Here is an 18,489-nt window from a genome sequence, read left to right on the forward strand (position 1 = left end):
AGGATCCGTCTAATGAAGGGGCGTGGAAGCTGCTTCATCTCGTGCCCAGGATGATTTTGGGGCCACCCAAAAGAGGGGGCAGGGCAAGTTCGTCTGTCATTGTTGCCACATATGAGCAGTTCCTGCGGTTTGAATGGCAACAACTACTCTCCTTGGACAGTTCTGCGGTGATAAGCAAATCAGTCTGTGGTTGAGACCAAGTCAAGAGAGCGGCTGTGAAATTGATCAAGTGTGGGGAACTGTCCAGGGCATCTCGTATTCTGACAAGTTCAGGGTTAGCACCAGCCACAGAGGAAACTGCAGAGAAACTAGCAAGCAAACACCCAAAGAGATCGCCTGCTCTGCCTGAAGCAAACTTGAACGAAGAAACCATGCAGCTTTTCCTGCACAGCATACAAAAGTCACCGAGAGGCTCTGGCTGCAGCTCTTCTGGTTGGCGATATGAGCATTTACGAGTTCTGGTGTGTGATGCAGCAATTGTTGATCCAATATTTGCTTACTGTGTGCTCCTGCATTGCATCAGGAGAAATTTCAAAATCAACCTCAACATTGCTGTCGTCTGCCTGCTTAGTAGCCCTACCCAAGCCTAATGGTGATGTGAGGCCCATTGCAATTGGCGAAGTCCTGAGGCGGATTACTGCCAAGTCCATCTACTTACAGCTGAAAGACCAACTTTCTGAGTATTTTTCACCAATTCAACATGTGGTAGCAACCAAGGGAGGCGCAGACCTCCTTGTCCACCATGTCCTTTTGCTGCTGGAGGAAAACAAGGTCTGGGTAGTGACTGACGCAAAAAACGCTTTCAATTCCATTCACAAGGCCAAGTGATGACACAAGTTTTGTCATCTTTTTCTGAGATTGCAAACCATGTGATGGAAATGTAATCTGGGTCCAGTCCTTTAGTTTACCTAATGGAGAATGTCTCAATGGTGCTGTCATCTGAGGAAGGCATCCATCAAGGGGACCCGCTTATAGGCCAGTGATCTTCTCATTGCGTATTCACAATATTCTGACTTCCATACAATGCAAGTTCCTTGCTTATCTGGATGATGTGATCCTGGTTGGATCATCACTCAATGTGCTCGACGCTTTTGCATCCTTAATTAAAGCAAGAGTTTGGCAATGTCGGACTTCAAATTCAAGACAAGAAGTGTGAGCTGTACTGCCCATTGCCTTCAGCAGTTCCAGATTTATTGTCACCAGCTATCCCTATTTCCCTCACAGGAACTAAGATTCTTGGGATTCCTATTGGCAGTCATGACTTCATCTTAAATGTCTGTATTGACGTCGCAAATTCTTGCAATGTGTTTTGCCAGCAGTTACCTGACTTGAATGAGCCTCAGGGAGCAACGCTTCTTCTGAGACATTGCCATGCAACCCGACTCAACCATTTGGCCAGAGGAGTTTGCCAGGATAGCTTGCAACCTGCTGCCACTATTCATGATCGACTGACTAAAAAGTGCTTTACAACTTTGATTGGTACCAGAGATTTAACAACTAGCCAATGGGAGCAGGCAACACTCCCAATACGTCTTGGTGGGTTCGGAATGACACTGCATGCTGCAAACGGTCTCCCGTTTTGCCTTTTTATTCAGCTGGGTCATTCCCTTCAGGAGTTACCGAACCGGTTCACATCCCTGGCAGATCATGTCAGGACTGTTTTATCAAATTGCAAGGATAAGGGAAGCATTGGTTATCAACTGGATCAACTATTGGATGACGACAGGGATCTGTCAGAGGTGGTATCTAACACAAAGAAACTCCAACACAGATTGACAGATGCTAACAACCAGATTACAGTTAATGCTTTGATTGACAGCTCATCTCAAAAAGACGCTGCACGTTTGCTGTCTCTGCAGGGTAAGGGAGCTGGGGCTTGGCTCAGTGCTGTACCTTCTTCAAAAAAGTTTGCACTATCACCCAACAGTTTTATTTTGGCAGCTTCAGTAAGGTTAGGGATTCCTGTCTCCTTTCCTGAGTGGGTCAACAATTGCGATTGTGGTCGAACTTTAGATATAAAGGGCTCTGACGCAGATGGATTCCACTTCATAACATGCACGAACGATGGTGGCCCTGTGTGGACCCATGATTCGATGATGTCAGTATGGTCTGAGTGCTTGAGTTCAGTTCATGTGCCCCACAAGTGTGAGCCTAGGGACTGCTACACACATTCGAACAATCGACCAGAGATCCTAGTTTATGACTCGGAGACAGGATCTAACGTTGAGTTAGACGTGGCACTAGCTCACCCATGGGCATCAGACATCTTACCTCGTGCAGTTACAACTGGTGGAAGAGCGGCAATGAGAAGGGAGCAATCAAGGAAAACAAGTACGCCCAGGGACGACTACCCGGTGGATATTCTCCAGCAGTCGTGCCTCTTGTATTCGAACATTTCGGCTGTTGGGGGGGGGGGGGGGGAGAATGCGTTTGAGTACTTGAAGGTTCTCTCTGCTTTGTGGGGGATGACAATGGACGATCTAAAATTGCTGAGTTCAAAACACACTGGAGACGACGATTTTTGATCAAGCTGCAGCAATGCAATTCAAGTGTGATCTTTAGGAAGATGGCGGTAATTTCAGCTGGACAAAAATCTTGCAGTGTCCTTGACGAATATCAATTTGTTTTAAACTAATTGATTAAATGTATTCTGACCCTCTATGGGGTCGTCTGTTGTAGCCTTAAGTGTTTGTTGTTGATTTAGAGGAACTCTACTTAGAAACTAGCTTTTAAGCTCTTGATGGAAATTTCTTTGGATTTGAAATATATGTATTTGACAGACAGACAGACAGACAGACAGGCAGACAGACAGGCAGACAGACAGACAGACGGACGGACGGACAAACAGACAGACAAACAGGCAGATGCATACCCTTACATTGACGGACACCTGTGCATGGTTACTTCAAACCTTGACGAGATTTCGATTGTTTCTCCGTACCTATAAAACCTGTACATGTGCCATCGATATCGTGCAGGTCAACAAAAAATCTCAGCACTCATATTCTATGCCAGAATTTTTTGAGAATTTAGTGACAGTATGTCTTGGACCATGGTACAGTTAGAATCAAATGCTTTGAGAGGTCAACAAAGATCTATGTTGGATCTGTGCTACAGCCTACTCGAGGACTAGTCGAAGTATCCAAATCCGATCAATTCTTGCCCTCTGAGGTCGAAGACCGCATTATAAGAGAAGGTTCTATCACTGCATGTTCTTATCCATCGACCAAGCACAACATTGGCAATTTCTCCATGTATACTGAGTAACGTTATCTCACAATATAGTCATCTAGCAAACAGTCAATAAATAGCGTGATCAGGACCACATGCAGGCCTACACACATGCATGAACCTAGACGTGCATGAACATACACATACAAGCATGAAAACACGCTCGAGCTAGCACCCACTAGTGGGAGATAAAGAATATTTTAGTAAAGCACACGCTGCAAAATATTGATCACGAGAGTCGTGGGTAGCGTTCTAACGCAACGAAGAATCGATTTGCATTGTAACTGCGCCAATATTCCGTAGAAACTTTGCGCGACTAAGTGCTTTCTCTATGAATATTCACTCAGGAGAGAATGAAGGGCCGATTGTTTTGGCGGGTCCTTCAGCTGAAACTCTCGGAGACTTCAAGAAAACGCTGAATGAGCTGGCTCCACACATTACAGAGGAACAATTGCAAGTATATTTATGGAGGAAGGTGATGGAAGCAAACTTAGGTCACGCCAAGTGTTTCCTGGTGATGCCACGTGCAAGCTGCAGCCTTGTCTACTTAGAGGATAATGACAACAGCATGTATCAGGAGGTCAAACACATGTGTGGAGGAACAACTGACATAGGAGACGTGAAGCGAGGTAAATTTAGCTATCTAATTAGGTCTCCATAAGTCAATTTGCCTTTCTACGAAGTAGCTTGCATTTACGAAGTTAATTATGAGTAAGCCCGGTGTAAAACGTATAGCCCGATATTTACCTAAATTAAACCTTCTTAGTTTGTTAACTGTTTTGCAGTCTTCATTATTTTGTATCAAAATGAAGACCAACTAGACGATTTGTACGACACTGATATCGAGTTCTGGTGGAATCCTGGACCCCAAAAGGAACTTAAGAAATTTGCAGACGTTGACCATATAGTCAGCTTCAAAAGAGTGTTAAATTCAAAACAAAAAGAAGCAATCCGGACTTTCTTGGAAAATAAAGTATTTTGTACGTAAGATATATGCATATTGCCAAAGATACAGCTTGCTTTTCTAGAAACCAATCAGCGAACATGAACAATCTTGTCAAGAGGTATCAACAAATACCAAGGTGCGTAACTCACTCAATTCTATTATTTAAAACTAAGCTGTAAAGTTAAGTTTTCCGTTTTCTACACGGGCAGAGTAGATGGGCTGGACATATAGTCTCTCCGAGACGTCGACGAAATAGATAGTGTGATTGCACAAACGAAAAGATGCAGAGAAATGTACACGCTAGGTCTTGGCCGCACCGTCTCACGACTGCCTCCTAGCTCCTGGAGACTGGTTTTAGGACATTTCCGTCGATGAAACTCTAAGACCTTCGTCTTCGTCAACTGAAAAGTAAATACTAAATCTAGTATGCTTCCCTTTCAACTACGTCTTCCAAGGTGTCTGATAGCACAGAGCTTATATTATTGAATTTAGCTACTAGACGAATCTGACTCTCCAGCATGCGATAACGTTCATTGATTGGCAAAGCAGTCCAATTCAGCTTCGAGCGCACGATGCTCTGTATATGAAGAAGAATTTGAATGTCCTCCAATAGGTTATGAGTGATTGCATCACTAGATACCAAATTGTTGAATGTGTCAGGGCATACCCTTTCCATTGGAAAAGCAATCGCCGGTACAGTCCTTTTTGTGCCTTCTGTTCAATGATTGTCTCGATACGGAATACGGCTTCATTCCAGTTCTTCAACCTGAATAGGTCATGCAGCGGTGTGTAACCCTAGCTGATATTGCACGATTTCAAACACAACTTTGATGCAGCTGGGAGTGTATTCTTTTCAAGTTTGTGTCTTAGACACATACATACATGCAAACAAGTCAACTGTTACCTATTAAAAAGGAATCGAAAGTCATACCTAAATTATTTTACGAGACCGTGTGATTGAGCCAATTGTCTACTAGTAATACTCGTGTACTCGCTACTCGTATCTACTATACACATACTGTACGCACAATCTATTTTTGTATGTGTGTGCGTGTTTGTTTGTTCCTTTTCTAGTGTACTGAAGATGAAGAACCAGAAAACACGGAAAAATTTGGTGGTATTTCTCAAATGTTTAATGAGTTAATCTATAAAATGATTGTATAATGACAGTATATTATACAATTTTACAAGAATCTATTTACTAATTATGGATCTCATATATTTATATTTTTGCTGTGCAATAAAGTATGAACTTGTAAGCTTAGGTTAAATTTTTACAAATGTCTTTTGTGGCAAAGTTAGCTTTTTCGTTTTATTATTAGATTCATCAGAACAAAACTATGTTACGTACACTGAAGAATTTGGAGCCAAACAACAAGACAAGAGTAAAACTAATGCCGCAGAAGAAGAGAAGACAGAATTGGAGCAGATGAAAGAAGAGGAGACAAGATTGGAGAAAACGAGAGAAAATTGTGGCACTCTAGAGCAAGAAATATATAAACTCAGACAACAGACATCTCAAACAAATGAAAAAATTGATTGTTTGGAACAAAAAATTGAAAAAGGATTTAGAGAGATCATCGAAATTGTGCGGAAGCAGCGCGTTTCGGAGGCCAGGAAACAGCACAAGACTGCAATCGACAATCCTGATGAGGAAAGTGAAGATAACAATAGTGCTTCAATACTTGGATGCTGTGAGACAATATGACCTTACTGACGCGTTGGTACAAGTCGCGGTAACTAACTTCAAGCCTTTCTCAATCTTATCATATTTCCGACACATTAGTCTGTATGATCAGTGTTGTAAGATGTCGCTTGGATCACCAGTGTTCAATAGATGTCAGTGTTTTCGATTGAACTTGATTCTATTTTTTGTTTTAAATTTTACTTTTTAATTAATGATCGAGACTAATTGTCCAGCTCGCCGCAAGAAAGTAGTCGCTTACCTATTATTCGCACATTATACATAGAAGTTAAAATTACGATTCATACACATTTGAAAAGTATGTTAATATTCGAATGATACAACTTTTGTATCTTTTGATTATTGTTTTGACTTCCTGTCGATGTTACTCTAATTGAGTCGCATCTGTCTTCACCAACGAGAAGAATCTTACATCTTCTTTGTGGTGCGTCGCATCGTCGTCTAGAGAGCTAGGAAACATACAATATTGGAATCTACTATTAGTTTACGTTCTGGACATTCTAGGGGTACATAGCCATTGCAACAGAGAATACGCCGTTACTATGCGCATTTTTCAAATTCTCCCCAACGGCTAGCGGCCAAACTTGCAAAACACAACGTTTACTAGAACGATATCGCGAAGAAACGAAACGATTAGACATGGGGAAGGTATCCCCGTTCTCCATCTTGATGACGAGTCCAAAGCGAACAAATGTCAGGAAATTCGACAAGCGTTGTTTCTGACTCCAAAGTCTTGGTGAAATCCCCCAAAGCACTCACAAACGGCAAGAGTATTGACTTCCTATGAAGCCGCATGCGACGCTAAAATTTTGCCCGTATGTAAAGACACGCCCAAAGGGTGTGTCTAACGGCTAATAATTTTTGATTGGCTACCAAGGCACAGGAACTCAACCCCAAAGTCACGTGGTTTGGAAAAGAAACTTGGGCAGGTGTGAACTACATTGTGCCTGCGATATCTGGCGACTGCAATCACGTAGATGGCCCACAGTAGGCTTCGAAAAAGAATTTATTAGCGATTCTTTAGGTTCTAGAGAGCACTTAATTCAGGTCTACCCCGTATGTCCACTTATCACTATTGAAATACACTGCCCTAAACTATGCTTCAAAATTACATTATTTTAAGATTCTGATGCAGAATAGATACCGCAACCAAGCAACAACCGTGCCACTGCTAGAGAGATAAAAGCTAACCTCAAATTTCCCTCATTCACGTCAGGGCAATTGATTTCAAATCTCTAAGACAAAATACAGTTGCCTCCTTAGGTGTACGTACAACTATTTTAGCTACAACCTATCAGTACACTCGTATACGGTTAGAAAAGGAACGTAGCTTCTGGAATTTGACTGCAACTTACAATGATCTAGCTGCATGTCTCCTCTCGAGTTAGAAATTAGATATTATCAAACTGTTTAATTTGTACAGCCATGCTATGCTACCATCGTTCGTAGCGATTTCCTTCCGACCACTAAATTGAAACTTCCGTCATAATCTAGTGTAGGGTTTCGAAATTAGACACTAAACTGAAACTTCCGTCATAATCTAAAGTCTCGAAATCAGATATTAAACTGAAACTTCCGCCATATCTAGTTTAGGGTTCCTAAATTAGGTACTAGACTGATACTTCTGTTGTAATCTAGTGTAGCTATAGGGTTATATATTTATTAATTTTAATTTATAAACACCCAATATACATATACATATATATATATATATATATATATATATATATATATATATATATATATATATATATACACACACACACACACACACACACACACACACACACACACACACCATAATCATAAGACAATTTATCTATTTCCTCTCCTGCCCACTAGCGTGCAATAGCTTACGCTTTGTTAAGTTTGCTCACGTACTTACTTTTACTCCTCCTCCTTTTAGATTTTAGTACCCGGGTTGCCATTTCCAAGATGGAGCCTTCCCTCCCTTCCTCCTTCCCCCCTCTCTCTCTCTCTCCCTCTCCCTCTCCCTAACCATCTCCCTCTCCCTCTCCTAGCTGTTTATCCTCAGTAAATATGTAGTGCATATGTAGACTTTAATGATGACTGTTTGTCTTAGCTTGTTCAGACCAAATCTTTTTATAGCGCTATAATTTCTTCCTACTACAATTTGGTAAATTCTAGAAAGAATTCATCACACATCTATACCTCATGCAATATCTCATGAATTGTGCTCTCGATGTTCAAGTAATTGAGCAATAGCACCTTGAAGCTATGTCAGCACGCGACATCGTTTCAAATACTGAGCAGCGGATTTATTCATCGCGGCGGTATATGGTATCCGGTACTGCGCGTACGGTACATTCACCAATATTATCCGGGACTGCAGGTTTAACAAGTAGACCGAAGTGGCGGTCACGGTCGCTTCGGTGCGGTGGCGTGTGGGGATTCAGTCCTACATTACATGAATACATCTGCTGGATGAATCGACCGGTAGATTTTTTTACCGTTTTTACTCTTCTAGATTCTATGCGAAATTTGTCAGGTTTGTTCGGCTGGAAGAGAAAGGAGAAGATGAAGGTGAGCCACGTACTGTGTTTGACGGCAATTTTGTAGCTAGTATTGGGGCAAATGCGTTGATCAGTGCTATAGTTTGTAACTGTCTGTCTGTTTGTTGTCTGGTTTCTACTACAAGGTAATGTAGAATGCCTGTTATTATGCTATTCTACTGTTCGTAGAGGTCAGTGTGTCTAGTGCAATCAAAATGATGCATTTGAGTTTAAGATACTTAATTAGTTTATTAACGCATGAAATTTGGTCTAAATTGTCACAGACAGAACCATTTACATCACACAATGATTTTGCTTAGGTTATATGCTGACCATAGGTTTATGCTGCTCAATCATTTGCCTTTGCTGTAGGAGAAGTAGCTATATTTGAGATAAGACAAATTAAGACCTCTATTTGCGTTAACTGGTTAGGCTGTGCATGTCTCCCCACTTGTTGCGCTCCACATCGTCTCCACTTGTCCATTTATTCTGGGCTATTAAAAGAATTATCAGGAACTTTGTTGTAGGGGGAGGGGAGGGAGAGAGAGAGAGATAATTGATCAATTCTCGTCAGAGGCTATCTTGCATCTATTGAAACAGTCAACAACAAATTGAGGCATATCAGACAAAACAAAGTAAAGAGATGATTGTGATTGAGGCGGTCAAGAGCAGTTTTGATGACATACGAAGCATTGATGGCAGACAGCAGTCACACTGCGACCGCTTATATGATAGTGATGGATGGAACAAAGAGTCTTGCAGACCCCATACCTCAATGTTTGTTTCGAGCAAGACAAGGAAACGAACAATGGGTTATGGAACGCCACGATCCTAAAGACAAGACGCGAGTTGTTGGCCTACCACTTGAATGCCATCAAGGTGGCACATCCACAAATAGGTTGTGGTACTTTTCTTGGTCAGGGCTACATTCAGCAAGCACCTGTTACATTTGCTATGTTGACAAGACGAGACAAACCAAAACACATGGATACGAAATTCTTAGACGAATAGGAAGAAATACTGCAAGACATCGTGCAGAAGAACAAGTTTGGTGATCACATGGTATTGGCAGAAAGGAACCCAAACAAACTAATTTTTTGTGTTGACAACACACGATCAGGCACTAGTAAACCGGATCCAGTGATGAAGAAGGTTAAGGAGATATTTGTAGCAATGGTGTGGTCACTGTGGAGTCAACTAGATGCTATTCCTTTGCCGTTGGCAGTTCTCGATAAATTGTTGGGGACACGGTATGTGTCTCAACTGGATGACAATGAAGGCAAAATACTCGACATCAAAGCAGTCTGTGAGTTGGCTCGAAAATTCTAGCTGTGACATCAGGACAACACCAAGAGAATATTGATCAGCACTGCAGTATCTGTCTAGTTTGAGCATCCTAGCCTTTTATTCAAATGTCAGTCAGCTAGAGAAGAAGTCTTCACTGACCTGCAGTGGCTGGTTGATGTCCTCACTGTCTTTAATTGTTAATATTCTTTCTAAGAGCAACACACCACCACATCTCTGGACTGATCTGATGAAATTTAAGAAAGAAGGAATAATGTCATGGTTATTGGCTCGCTATCTGTCACTCCAGAAAGTTGTCAAGAAAGCCATGCAGTTTGAATCCATCCTTCAAGTGCTGCATCTATTCGACATCATTTGCCCTATAATCACGTCACCTGTGATGTCAACACCTGTCATGAAAGTTGGACAGTCATTCTATGTCCTTTGCCTGTTGGAACAGAGATATGATAAGAATTAAGTTGAAATGGCAGCAAATAGCTAGTTCAACTCAATTTCCTCCATCTCTCATCTTTCGTCCAGAGGGGTTTGATGTCACTCCTGAGCAGATCTACTTTCGCTTGGTGTCTCATTGTGCCAGTGAATATGCCAATTGTCCTGAGCTAAAAAGACGCTATGCTGTCTTTCATGTAAATGATGATCTCGAGCTTGATTTTGAGCTGGTTTACCATGGACTTCGGTACATCATTGTTAGTGTATACTTTCCAGATGACAAAATTTCTATGAATGAACTGAAACGACAATGCAGTGTTACTCGTCAGTTTCTTATTTGTCAGCTAAATGAGGTTAAGAAAAGAGGACTGGATGGCTTCAAGTTCACTGTGCGTTAAGCCTCTTGCAAGTGAATCTGAAGATGCTGATTCAATAGATGATGATTCTCTGGTGTGTATCGATGAATATCTACATCAAAACCTTTTGACAAACCAGAAGAATGAGCGTGTACCATGAAAGCTAGCAGCTTCCTTCCTTGGCTATTTGGTTTAGTGACTCAAGCAAATCGTGTAAGTGTGATCCTGTTTGATATTGTATTGAATTGTGAAACCATCTACAAACTATATCTATTATAGTCAAGGTAATAGATATAATAGTTTGTAGTTGGTTTCACAACTTTTATCAAAGAGTTTGTTAGACAGAAGGCGCTATCGTATCTGTTCTTGATTGATGCTTTGGTAAAAATTGTAGTAAACTGTTAGTTGATTATAGAATTGGGTTTGGCAAATGTGGTGATATTTTGCTGTCTTCAATTGAGAGTTTGCTGGTTTTTGTAATACATTCTCATGGTTGAGTTAAGGTGGAAATGAGATCACAAGTGAACTTCTATAATACTGATATCAAGATATGGCATCTAGTAAACTGGAAATGTTTTACCAACTCATAATTAAGTCGGTTAATTTACTTGCTTTTGACAACTGCTGCATGTATTGAATGATAATCTTTGTGTATGGTCTAATTTGGTTTCCTGGTTTATTAGAAACAACACAGCAAGAGATGCTGATCTCAAAGCAAACAGCAAGTGCGGAGACAAAGAGATGGTGGCTGTAGCTCAAAAACTTTGTGCTCATTGGCAAGAATTTGTTTCAGTGCTAGCGCCTTTCCTTTTTCAATGGACAAATAGAGGTGATAAAAATGAAAACAATGATGATTTCTTCAGCCAATGTCGAACAGCACTGGACATGTGGATGAAGGAATTTGGTACTGAAGCCAAGCAGCAATCAGTCATTCAAACAATGTGTGACATTGAACAAAGAGCTCATGCAGTAAATTAAGTTTTTGGTATTGACTTGGTGAAGCTTGTTTATCCATCCTCATATTAAATTGTTTCTTCATGCTCATGATGGTTTCTCTCAATCTTATTGAGATTTTGTTCTTCATAACATTATTGGCTTAACAAGTTGTAATGATTTTTCTTCGCAAAGTAATAATGGGACCAATTCTGTTGAACTCAATGCCATTGAACTCTAAGCAATAATCTGGTAGCTATTGCAACCGTATTTTCTACAAAATATAAGCTGATTTTCACTGTATATCTTCTTCTACCATGTACATTTTAGCAAAAATTTGACATTTTAATATTACGAATTTTTGGGAACTCATTAGTGTATGTCATTTGACTCAAGTATGTAAGGGATAAGTCGAAGCTAGATATCCAAACAGCAAACATGGTTGACATGCATACAGTTGATAGCTAGGGTTTGTGATTATATTAATTAGTTATTAAATTCACATTCTAAACATTATTATTTAATCAAGTTAAGTAAATTTTGGAGCAAAAAAGACACAAGCAATACAGTTCTATATTTTGGTTGACTACAGTTGACCTTGTCTGTTGCCTTTGTTCTCTTGTCAGCCACATACACGTCGTCTACAGTGTTGACTATCTACAGGGTTGACCATCTACAGGGTTGACCATCCACTGCACATTAAAATGTTACCCACACTGAAAGTCTACTCATAACATGTGGTGCTTCTTTCATACAACCCTAATTTAATTACCATCTGTTGGCACTTCCATAGTAAATGAGATTGCCAAATGCATGCAATATATATGATAAATACCGTGATACGGTAAAGCCAGCCATGCCACCAACTCAAATTGCCAATAAACAGTCAAGTAACTTAGAGAGCACCGAATGGTTACACGACTGTCTATCTTCTTTCGAGGCTTTAGATTTCAAGTCTTGATCGAATTGGGGGACGAAAAAGCAACATTTTCTAGGGTTAGAAATATTTGAGACCCTTTATCACTAATCAGAAACATGTAGGCGCGGAGTTGCTACACATACACGCAAACTGAAAGTTCAGACACTCTAGGCCAGTCATAACTTTCTGCTTATACAAACACCTCACCATTGTAATTGAATCCACATGATACTATCCGTAGATGATGGGCATCACTAATCTGCAAGCCAATTGAAAATATTTAGAGCAAGAGACACTGAATGTGTGTGTGTGTGTGTGTGTGTGTGTGTGTGTGTGTGTGTGTGTGCGTGCGTGCGTGTGTGTGTGTGTGTGTGTGTGTGTGTGTGTGTGTGTGTGTGTGTGTGTGTGTGTGTGTAAAGAAACTGAAGAGAGAAAAAGCAACTTTGACTAACTGCTCCACATCTATCCCTTCAGTCTATTGATGTCAACACTCTTTACAAGCCAACAGATGAAAAGGCCAGACTACTATATCTGCACATTATCAAAATTCCTCCACCACTGAGTGCATAATCTTGACTAAATAATGTACATATAATTGCTGCTGCACTGTAAATCACTCCAGTTTCACAGAAAGTCAATCCTAAGTATGAGATTGTTTTCTAATAGATGAAGACAAAGAGCATGCAAATAGTTTCTCACTCCAGGGCAATGCACCCAAGTGTTCATTGACTTCCTCTGACTTCACCACCAAGCTAACAAATTCATAGTAAGATACACGTTGTTTGTACTTCAATATATGATGCAGGACGTCCATAGGAGGATGACAGGACAACTTCCTCCACTCCAACTGTTCTTCTAATAAACCAATAAACACGAGAGAATCAACATTTTCAGGAACTATCATAATGTACTACATTGCATATTTGTTATCTTTGGGTTTTGTTGGTGAAATGGTAGAAGTTGGTACTATCACCAATCTCAATGCTACTGACTCTGAGTTGGCTCTAATAGCAGCAGCCAATTAAGACACTTGAGTATACCTCAAGGCAGAGCTCGAGACACTCTTCATATACAAATTGCATTTGAAAGCCATAAATAGAGTCAAAAAAGCAACCAAGCAATCCATCACATCATCAGTTAATATGATACAAGCCATTTCTAAATAGTTTCAAGAGGAAAATCAGGGCAAATGAGAGTGACAAGAGAATGGTATTGCCTGATGTTGAGAAGGTCTCCTCGATGACCAATAGGTTTGAAACAACGATAAAATAGTTTATAGGAGAGAGACAGTTTTGAGGTGTAGCCTTCACAAAGAAAATTCTCTAGACAACGACTGAGTTCCGTGCTGAACACCAACTAGGTAATCTGCTAAGAATCTGTACAAACACGTACATCAAAAGACTTGAGTAATAATATATCATTGTCCATCTGTCTGTCTGTCTGCATGTCTTCTAGATCTGTATAATATTTCTGATACGCTAGGCAATTATCATTATCTCTAGGTCACTATTATAAACTATACATAAGAGTAATGATGACTGTTTGTCTTAGATTCTTCAGACTCAATCTTGTCTACTACAATTTGGTAAATTTTAAACAGAATTTGTCACACATCTACCTCATGGAATTAACTCTTGAATTGTGCTCTCGATGTTCAAGTAATTGAGCAACAGCATCCTGAATTCGAAGATATGTCAGCACGTAACATCGCTTCATATACTAAGCAGCTGATTCATTAATCGCAGCGGTGTGTAGACGGGGTACCTACAGTAGTACCGTAACCATTGGCATGACGTTATTATCCGGGACTGCAGGTTTGACAGGTGTGACCGGAATTTGTGGTCATCCTCGGTGCGGTGACATGGTGAGGATTCAGTCCTACCTAATGTCATCTGCTGGATGAAGGTTAGGTCAGTGTTTGCTTTTAATTAATGTTTTTACTGAATCGACTGGTAGATTTTGCACAGTTTTTACGCTACTATAGACCTATGCGAAATTTGCCAGGTTTGTTGGAGAAAGCTCGGTTGGAAGAAAAAGGAGAAGACGAAGGTGAGCCACGTACCGTGTTTGATGGAAATCTGTAGCTAATATCGTGTTAAAATATGTCAGTGCTCTAGGTTGTAATTGTCGATCTGTCTGTTTGTTGTCTGGTTTCTACAAAAGGCAATGTAGAATGTCTGTTATTATGCTATTCTATGGTTCATAGACGTCAGTGTGTCTAGCGCAATCAAATCATGCATTTGAGTTTAAGATACATAGTTTATTATTTAACGCATGAAATTTGGTCTAAATTGTCACAGACAAAACCATTAACATCACACAACGATTTTGCTTAGGTTATATGCTGACCATAAGATTATGCTGCTCATTTGACTTTGCTGTAAGAGAAGAGTATTTCAGTTAAACAAGTTAAGACCTCTATTTGCATAACTGGTTTGTTTGCATGTGATGGTATAGTTGGTTTTATGTATATGTATGTGTAGAGTCTTTGTTGGTATGCTTGTATGTTACGTCTTGTGTTGCTCCTGCAAGGAAACTGCAACTATAATTGTTGCGATAAGAAATATATTGTGTTGTTATGCTCCTCCATAATAGGCACGTGGGTCTTTGGGCACCCACCAACTCGGCAGGTGAGCCCAGAAGGGTAGCATGTTTCTGTGTAGTCCACACGCCGATCAATGACTAGCTAATTGAAAAAATGGCAGGCATTACGGTGACCTCTAACTCAGGACAGCACGCCTAGTGGATATCAATGACTACCAGGAAAGCACTGAACGTCATCATCAATGGACCATTTGCCATACCACAGAAACTCGCTAACGACTGAAACGAGTCATAGTCTCATGGACAAAGCTAGAGAAACATGAGAAAGAAAGACAGTCAAACTTCATAATTTACTGTCGTCACTGGGGTTTAAACCCCCAAACCATGGAGTGGTAGCCATTGTTGCTAACCACTAAACCGTGGCGGTGACTTGTTATTGTGTCGTGCTCACTAGATCAGTCTGGTTTGTATGGTCTCTTGTAAGCACCGGAGGCAAAGCCTGCCTCAGAGGTGCTTAGACCATCATGGCTGTCTAAACAGAACACATGACTTTACAAAGGATCCGACTGAATCCACGAAGCACTGCTTTCTGTAAATGCTGCAGGTTGTGACGACTTGGAATAATGTCCAGCCACCGTGCAATACCTACGTGCACTGTGCCCATTGCTCCCAACACTACTGGAACAACTAGTGTCTGCCACTGTCACATGCGACTTACCTCCACCTGCAAGTCACTGTATTTCATCAACTTCTCAGCCCGTTTCTTGACGATGTTGCCATCAGCAGGACAGCTGATATCAATAAGAAGGCAAGTGTCTGTATTTATATTTCTGAAACAGCTGTCAGGACGATTGGCATCGATCTTCCTAACAGTGGGGATGGCTGTATTCCACATCATAGTGATGTCGTTCGTCTCCACAAGCGTATCAGTATGATGCCGGTACCATCTGCTCTCCACTTGAACCCCAAATGACAACAAATGTCCAAGCGGATAACAGAGACCACCTGATTATGTTGATCAGTGTAGTTCATGGGTGCCAAGGCACTATAGTCTACTACAATGTATTCAAGAGTTTCCAGGCCTACACTGCACAAGCGGCAAGTGGGACTGACATCTTGATACAGAATGTTGCGCTCATAATATCGAGTCCGAAGAGCTTGGTCTTGAGCAGCAACAACCTGTCCCTCAGTTGCAGCAGGAAGATTCGATGACTTTATCCATTTGTAGGTCTCTGTCATGTCCACACATGGTTTCTCAGTGAGACGCGATACTGACCATGCATCGGTTTTCTGTGCCAGGACTGTACACGAAGAGAACCGCTGCACGTACGGAAATGTTTTGCATCCTCTGAGGTGTTTGCCCGCTTGCTTTCTCATTTATCTGTCTGAGGCGCTTGCTCGAAGACTTCGTCACACAGGATGGTCCCACTTCCATGCAGGCTCTGGGACTTGTTGTCCTTAGAGAGATGCTCCGGCAGCTGTGCAGTAAACTGACGGGCCGTGCGTTGGATCGAATGAGAGGACTTCGTAGCATCACACTTCTGTATCATTTGCATGAAGAGATCAGAGCTGTTACGAAGGTAACAGTCCAGCCCCACAATACAAGACTGATACGATGACTTTATCTGTTGTAACGCTCAACTGCCATTGGTGCACAGAGCGTACAGCTGGTCAACATCTGTTGCAGGATGATGGACACCTTGCATAGAGAGAAGTTTCCTGGTTCGTCGATAAAGCTGCTGCAGGTCCGTGGTCCTCCAATGAATGACACCAAAACCGTCAGTGAGAACTGGCAGTGCAAACCCATTGATGGCCAGAATCTTGTTCCAACTGTACAACTCGGTCCGGATCACCATCTTTACTCTATGAAAGTACTCACGCTGGAGCGTCTCCCACATAGTGCTGTGCTGGATACCATTACTCTTGTCCACACCCAAATACTTGTAGACTTGACTTGGTTCCAGACAGTTGATGGTGTCTGTTTTCCGTACCATCACCCCAGAATTGTGTCCAGAGAGCTTGCCGTTGACAAAGTGTGCAACAGCACACTTGTCCTGTTGTACACTTGTCTAGACCAAACTCATCTGGATGTCATCAGAGCAGGTACAAACCTTGTTCAACAACTCTTTCAGCTGATCAGGATTTCTGCCATACATCTTCAGATCATCCATGTAAAGTAGATGACTGACAAGCTGACGTTTGGCAGTCTCACCACGCCCAGTGCTCATCCAATAGCCGTAACCAGTTCTGTGTAACTTCACACTGATAGGATTAAGAGTCATACAGAAGAGAAGAGGAGATAGTGAATCACCTTGGAAAATACCTTGCCTGATCCACATGAGCCTCGTCTTGATGACACCTTTTCCCTAGGAAAGTACCATCGATGTCTTCCAACCCTTCATCACACATAACAGAAACATGTACAAGACTGGACTAATCTTATGCAGCTGAAGACATTGGAGTAACTAGATGTGTGGCACGCAGTCGTAGGCTTTCTGGTCAAGCTTCTGTGCCTGTCCCTGAACCAAATGCCCTGTAATCCTTTGTTTGACGACTGAGGTGAGGGTCTTGTAGAGGACAGATAGACACGTGATTTATTTATGTTTATTTCTTTATTTGTTTATTTATTTGTTTGTTTATTTGTTTATTCGTTTTTTAATTTATTGGTTTGTTTGTTGTGTCATCTGTTTGTTATGAATTTGTTTACTCATTTGAATACTCATCAGTATTACGTCTCATCTCTATACAAGTGGCTATCATGCTGTATATCACGTAGATACCCACAGTTACCGTAGCAGTAGTATATGAGTACTTGGTTTTTGACTGGGGATGGCAGCGGTTACTGGCTGTGACTTGACTGCTGGAGATGTGGTGGTACTTTGGGTGCCCACACTTCAGTTGGCATCAGAAGTCGAGTGGCGGGTTCAGAGCACAGTTCAGAATATTGGCAATGTGATGTCATGAAACAAAAAATTAGGAAATCTACTAGGTTAATTACTAATTACTGATAACAGAATCACTGAAACTTTTAAACACGATCACATTACCAAGCTAAATGTACATCACTAGGTTTATACAATGTCTTATACAATGACTGCGTCTGCACATGCTCAACTACTTTGGAAGCCTCCTCCATGTTCTATACTTCTGGTCTCAAAGTGGTAGGCATGTGCCTATTCACCACCCTCTAGGTTTGCCTCTCAAGTCAGTGCTCTTGTGAGTTCCTGTTCAGGCTCTAGGAGATTGCTAGTGAAGGCCCAATGCTTTCTTGAGTAGCACACAGAAGCTCAACCATTAGGATTGGGAGCGTGACCTAATGCTGCGGTCACACTACATTAACATTAGGGTCACATTGTCATTCACATTAATTGCATACTAATGGTAATGTGGGCAAGCGGTCACACCTGTACTTCTGGCATTGTGCGAAGAAGTGGGTGTGGTGCAAAAATGCCGCTAAGGTCATCGCGATGATTTTCTTTCTGCTACTTGTTGCTAGTTCAGAGTGATCTGGTAGTCGTTTCACCAGATGTGGGCTTTCGCTTTGTGTGGAGGCATCATTCCAGAGCACGTAGATTTCATTCTGGTAGTAATTCTGGTTGGTCTTCGCA

The 18,489-nt window shown here is 41.3% G+C and overlaps 2 protein-coding genes and 1 long non-coding RNA gene across 3 annotated transcripts in view; 2 read left to right on the forward strand and 1 right to left on the reverse strand.

Annotated features, from left to right (window-relative positions):
• The first annotated feature begins 3,529 nt into the window (after positions 1 to 3,529).
• Positions 3,530 to 6,112, forward strand: LOC134183335 (uncharacterized). The gene is made up of 5 exons (XM_062650832.1): positions 3,530 to 3,860; positions 4,017 to 4,204; positions 4,260 to 4,313; positions 5,252 to 5,294; positions 5,500 to 6,112. Exons 1-5 carry the CDS (start codon positions 3,563 to 3,565, stop codon positions 5,883 to 5,885), a joined length of 969 nt encoding a protein of 322 aa, XP_062506816.1. The 5' UTR covers positions 3,530 to 3,562; the 3' UTR covers positions 5,886 to 6,112.
• A 6,732-nt stretch (positions 6,113 to 12,844) lies between these two features.
• LOC134182809 (uncharacterized) lies at positions 12,845 to 13,481 on the reverse strand. The gene is made up of 3 exons (XR_009970425.1): positions 13,378 to 13,481; positions 13,037 to 13,192; positions 12,845 to 12,977 (listed from the first exon to the last, which is right to left on the reverse strand). It is a non-coding gene; the product is annotated as an uncharacterized LOC134182809 (long non-coding RNA).
• Positions 13,482 to 18,381: 4,900 nt separating this feature from the next.
• LOC134183169 (myotubularin-related protein 8-like) overlaps positions 18,382 to 18,489 on the forward strand; it is a 7,102-nt gene continuing 6,994 nt past the window's right edge. Inside the window, exon 1 of the mRNA XM_062650648.1 lies at positions 18,382 to 18,489. This exon is cut by the window's right edge and continues 1,190 nt beyond it. The gene's annotated coding sequence lies outside the window, so the exon portion shown is untranslated.

The sequence above is a fragment of the Corticium candelabrum genome, chromosome 8 (assembly GCF_963422355.1).
Source record: "Corticium candelabrum chromosome 8, ooCorCand1.1, whole genome shotgun sequence".
NCBI lineage: Eukaryota > Metazoa > Porifera > Homoscleromorpha > Homosclerophorida > Plakinidae > Corticium > Corticium candelabrum.

Excerpts from the sequence above, each read along its gene's own strand:
- LOC134183335 (XM_062650832.1), top strand. The coding sequence starts at position 3,563 with ATGAATATTCACTCAGGAGAGAATGAAGGGCCGATTGTTTTGGCGGGT. Across the intron at positions 3,861-4,016 it reads CATAGGAGACGTGAAGCGAG|TCTTCATTATTTTGTATCAA; the intron begins GTAAATTTAGCT and ends ACTGTTTTGCAG. Across the intron at positions 5,295-5,499 it reads AAACACGGAAAAATTTGGTG|ATTCATCAGAACAAAACTAT; the intron begins GTATTTCTCAAA and ends TTTTATTATTAG.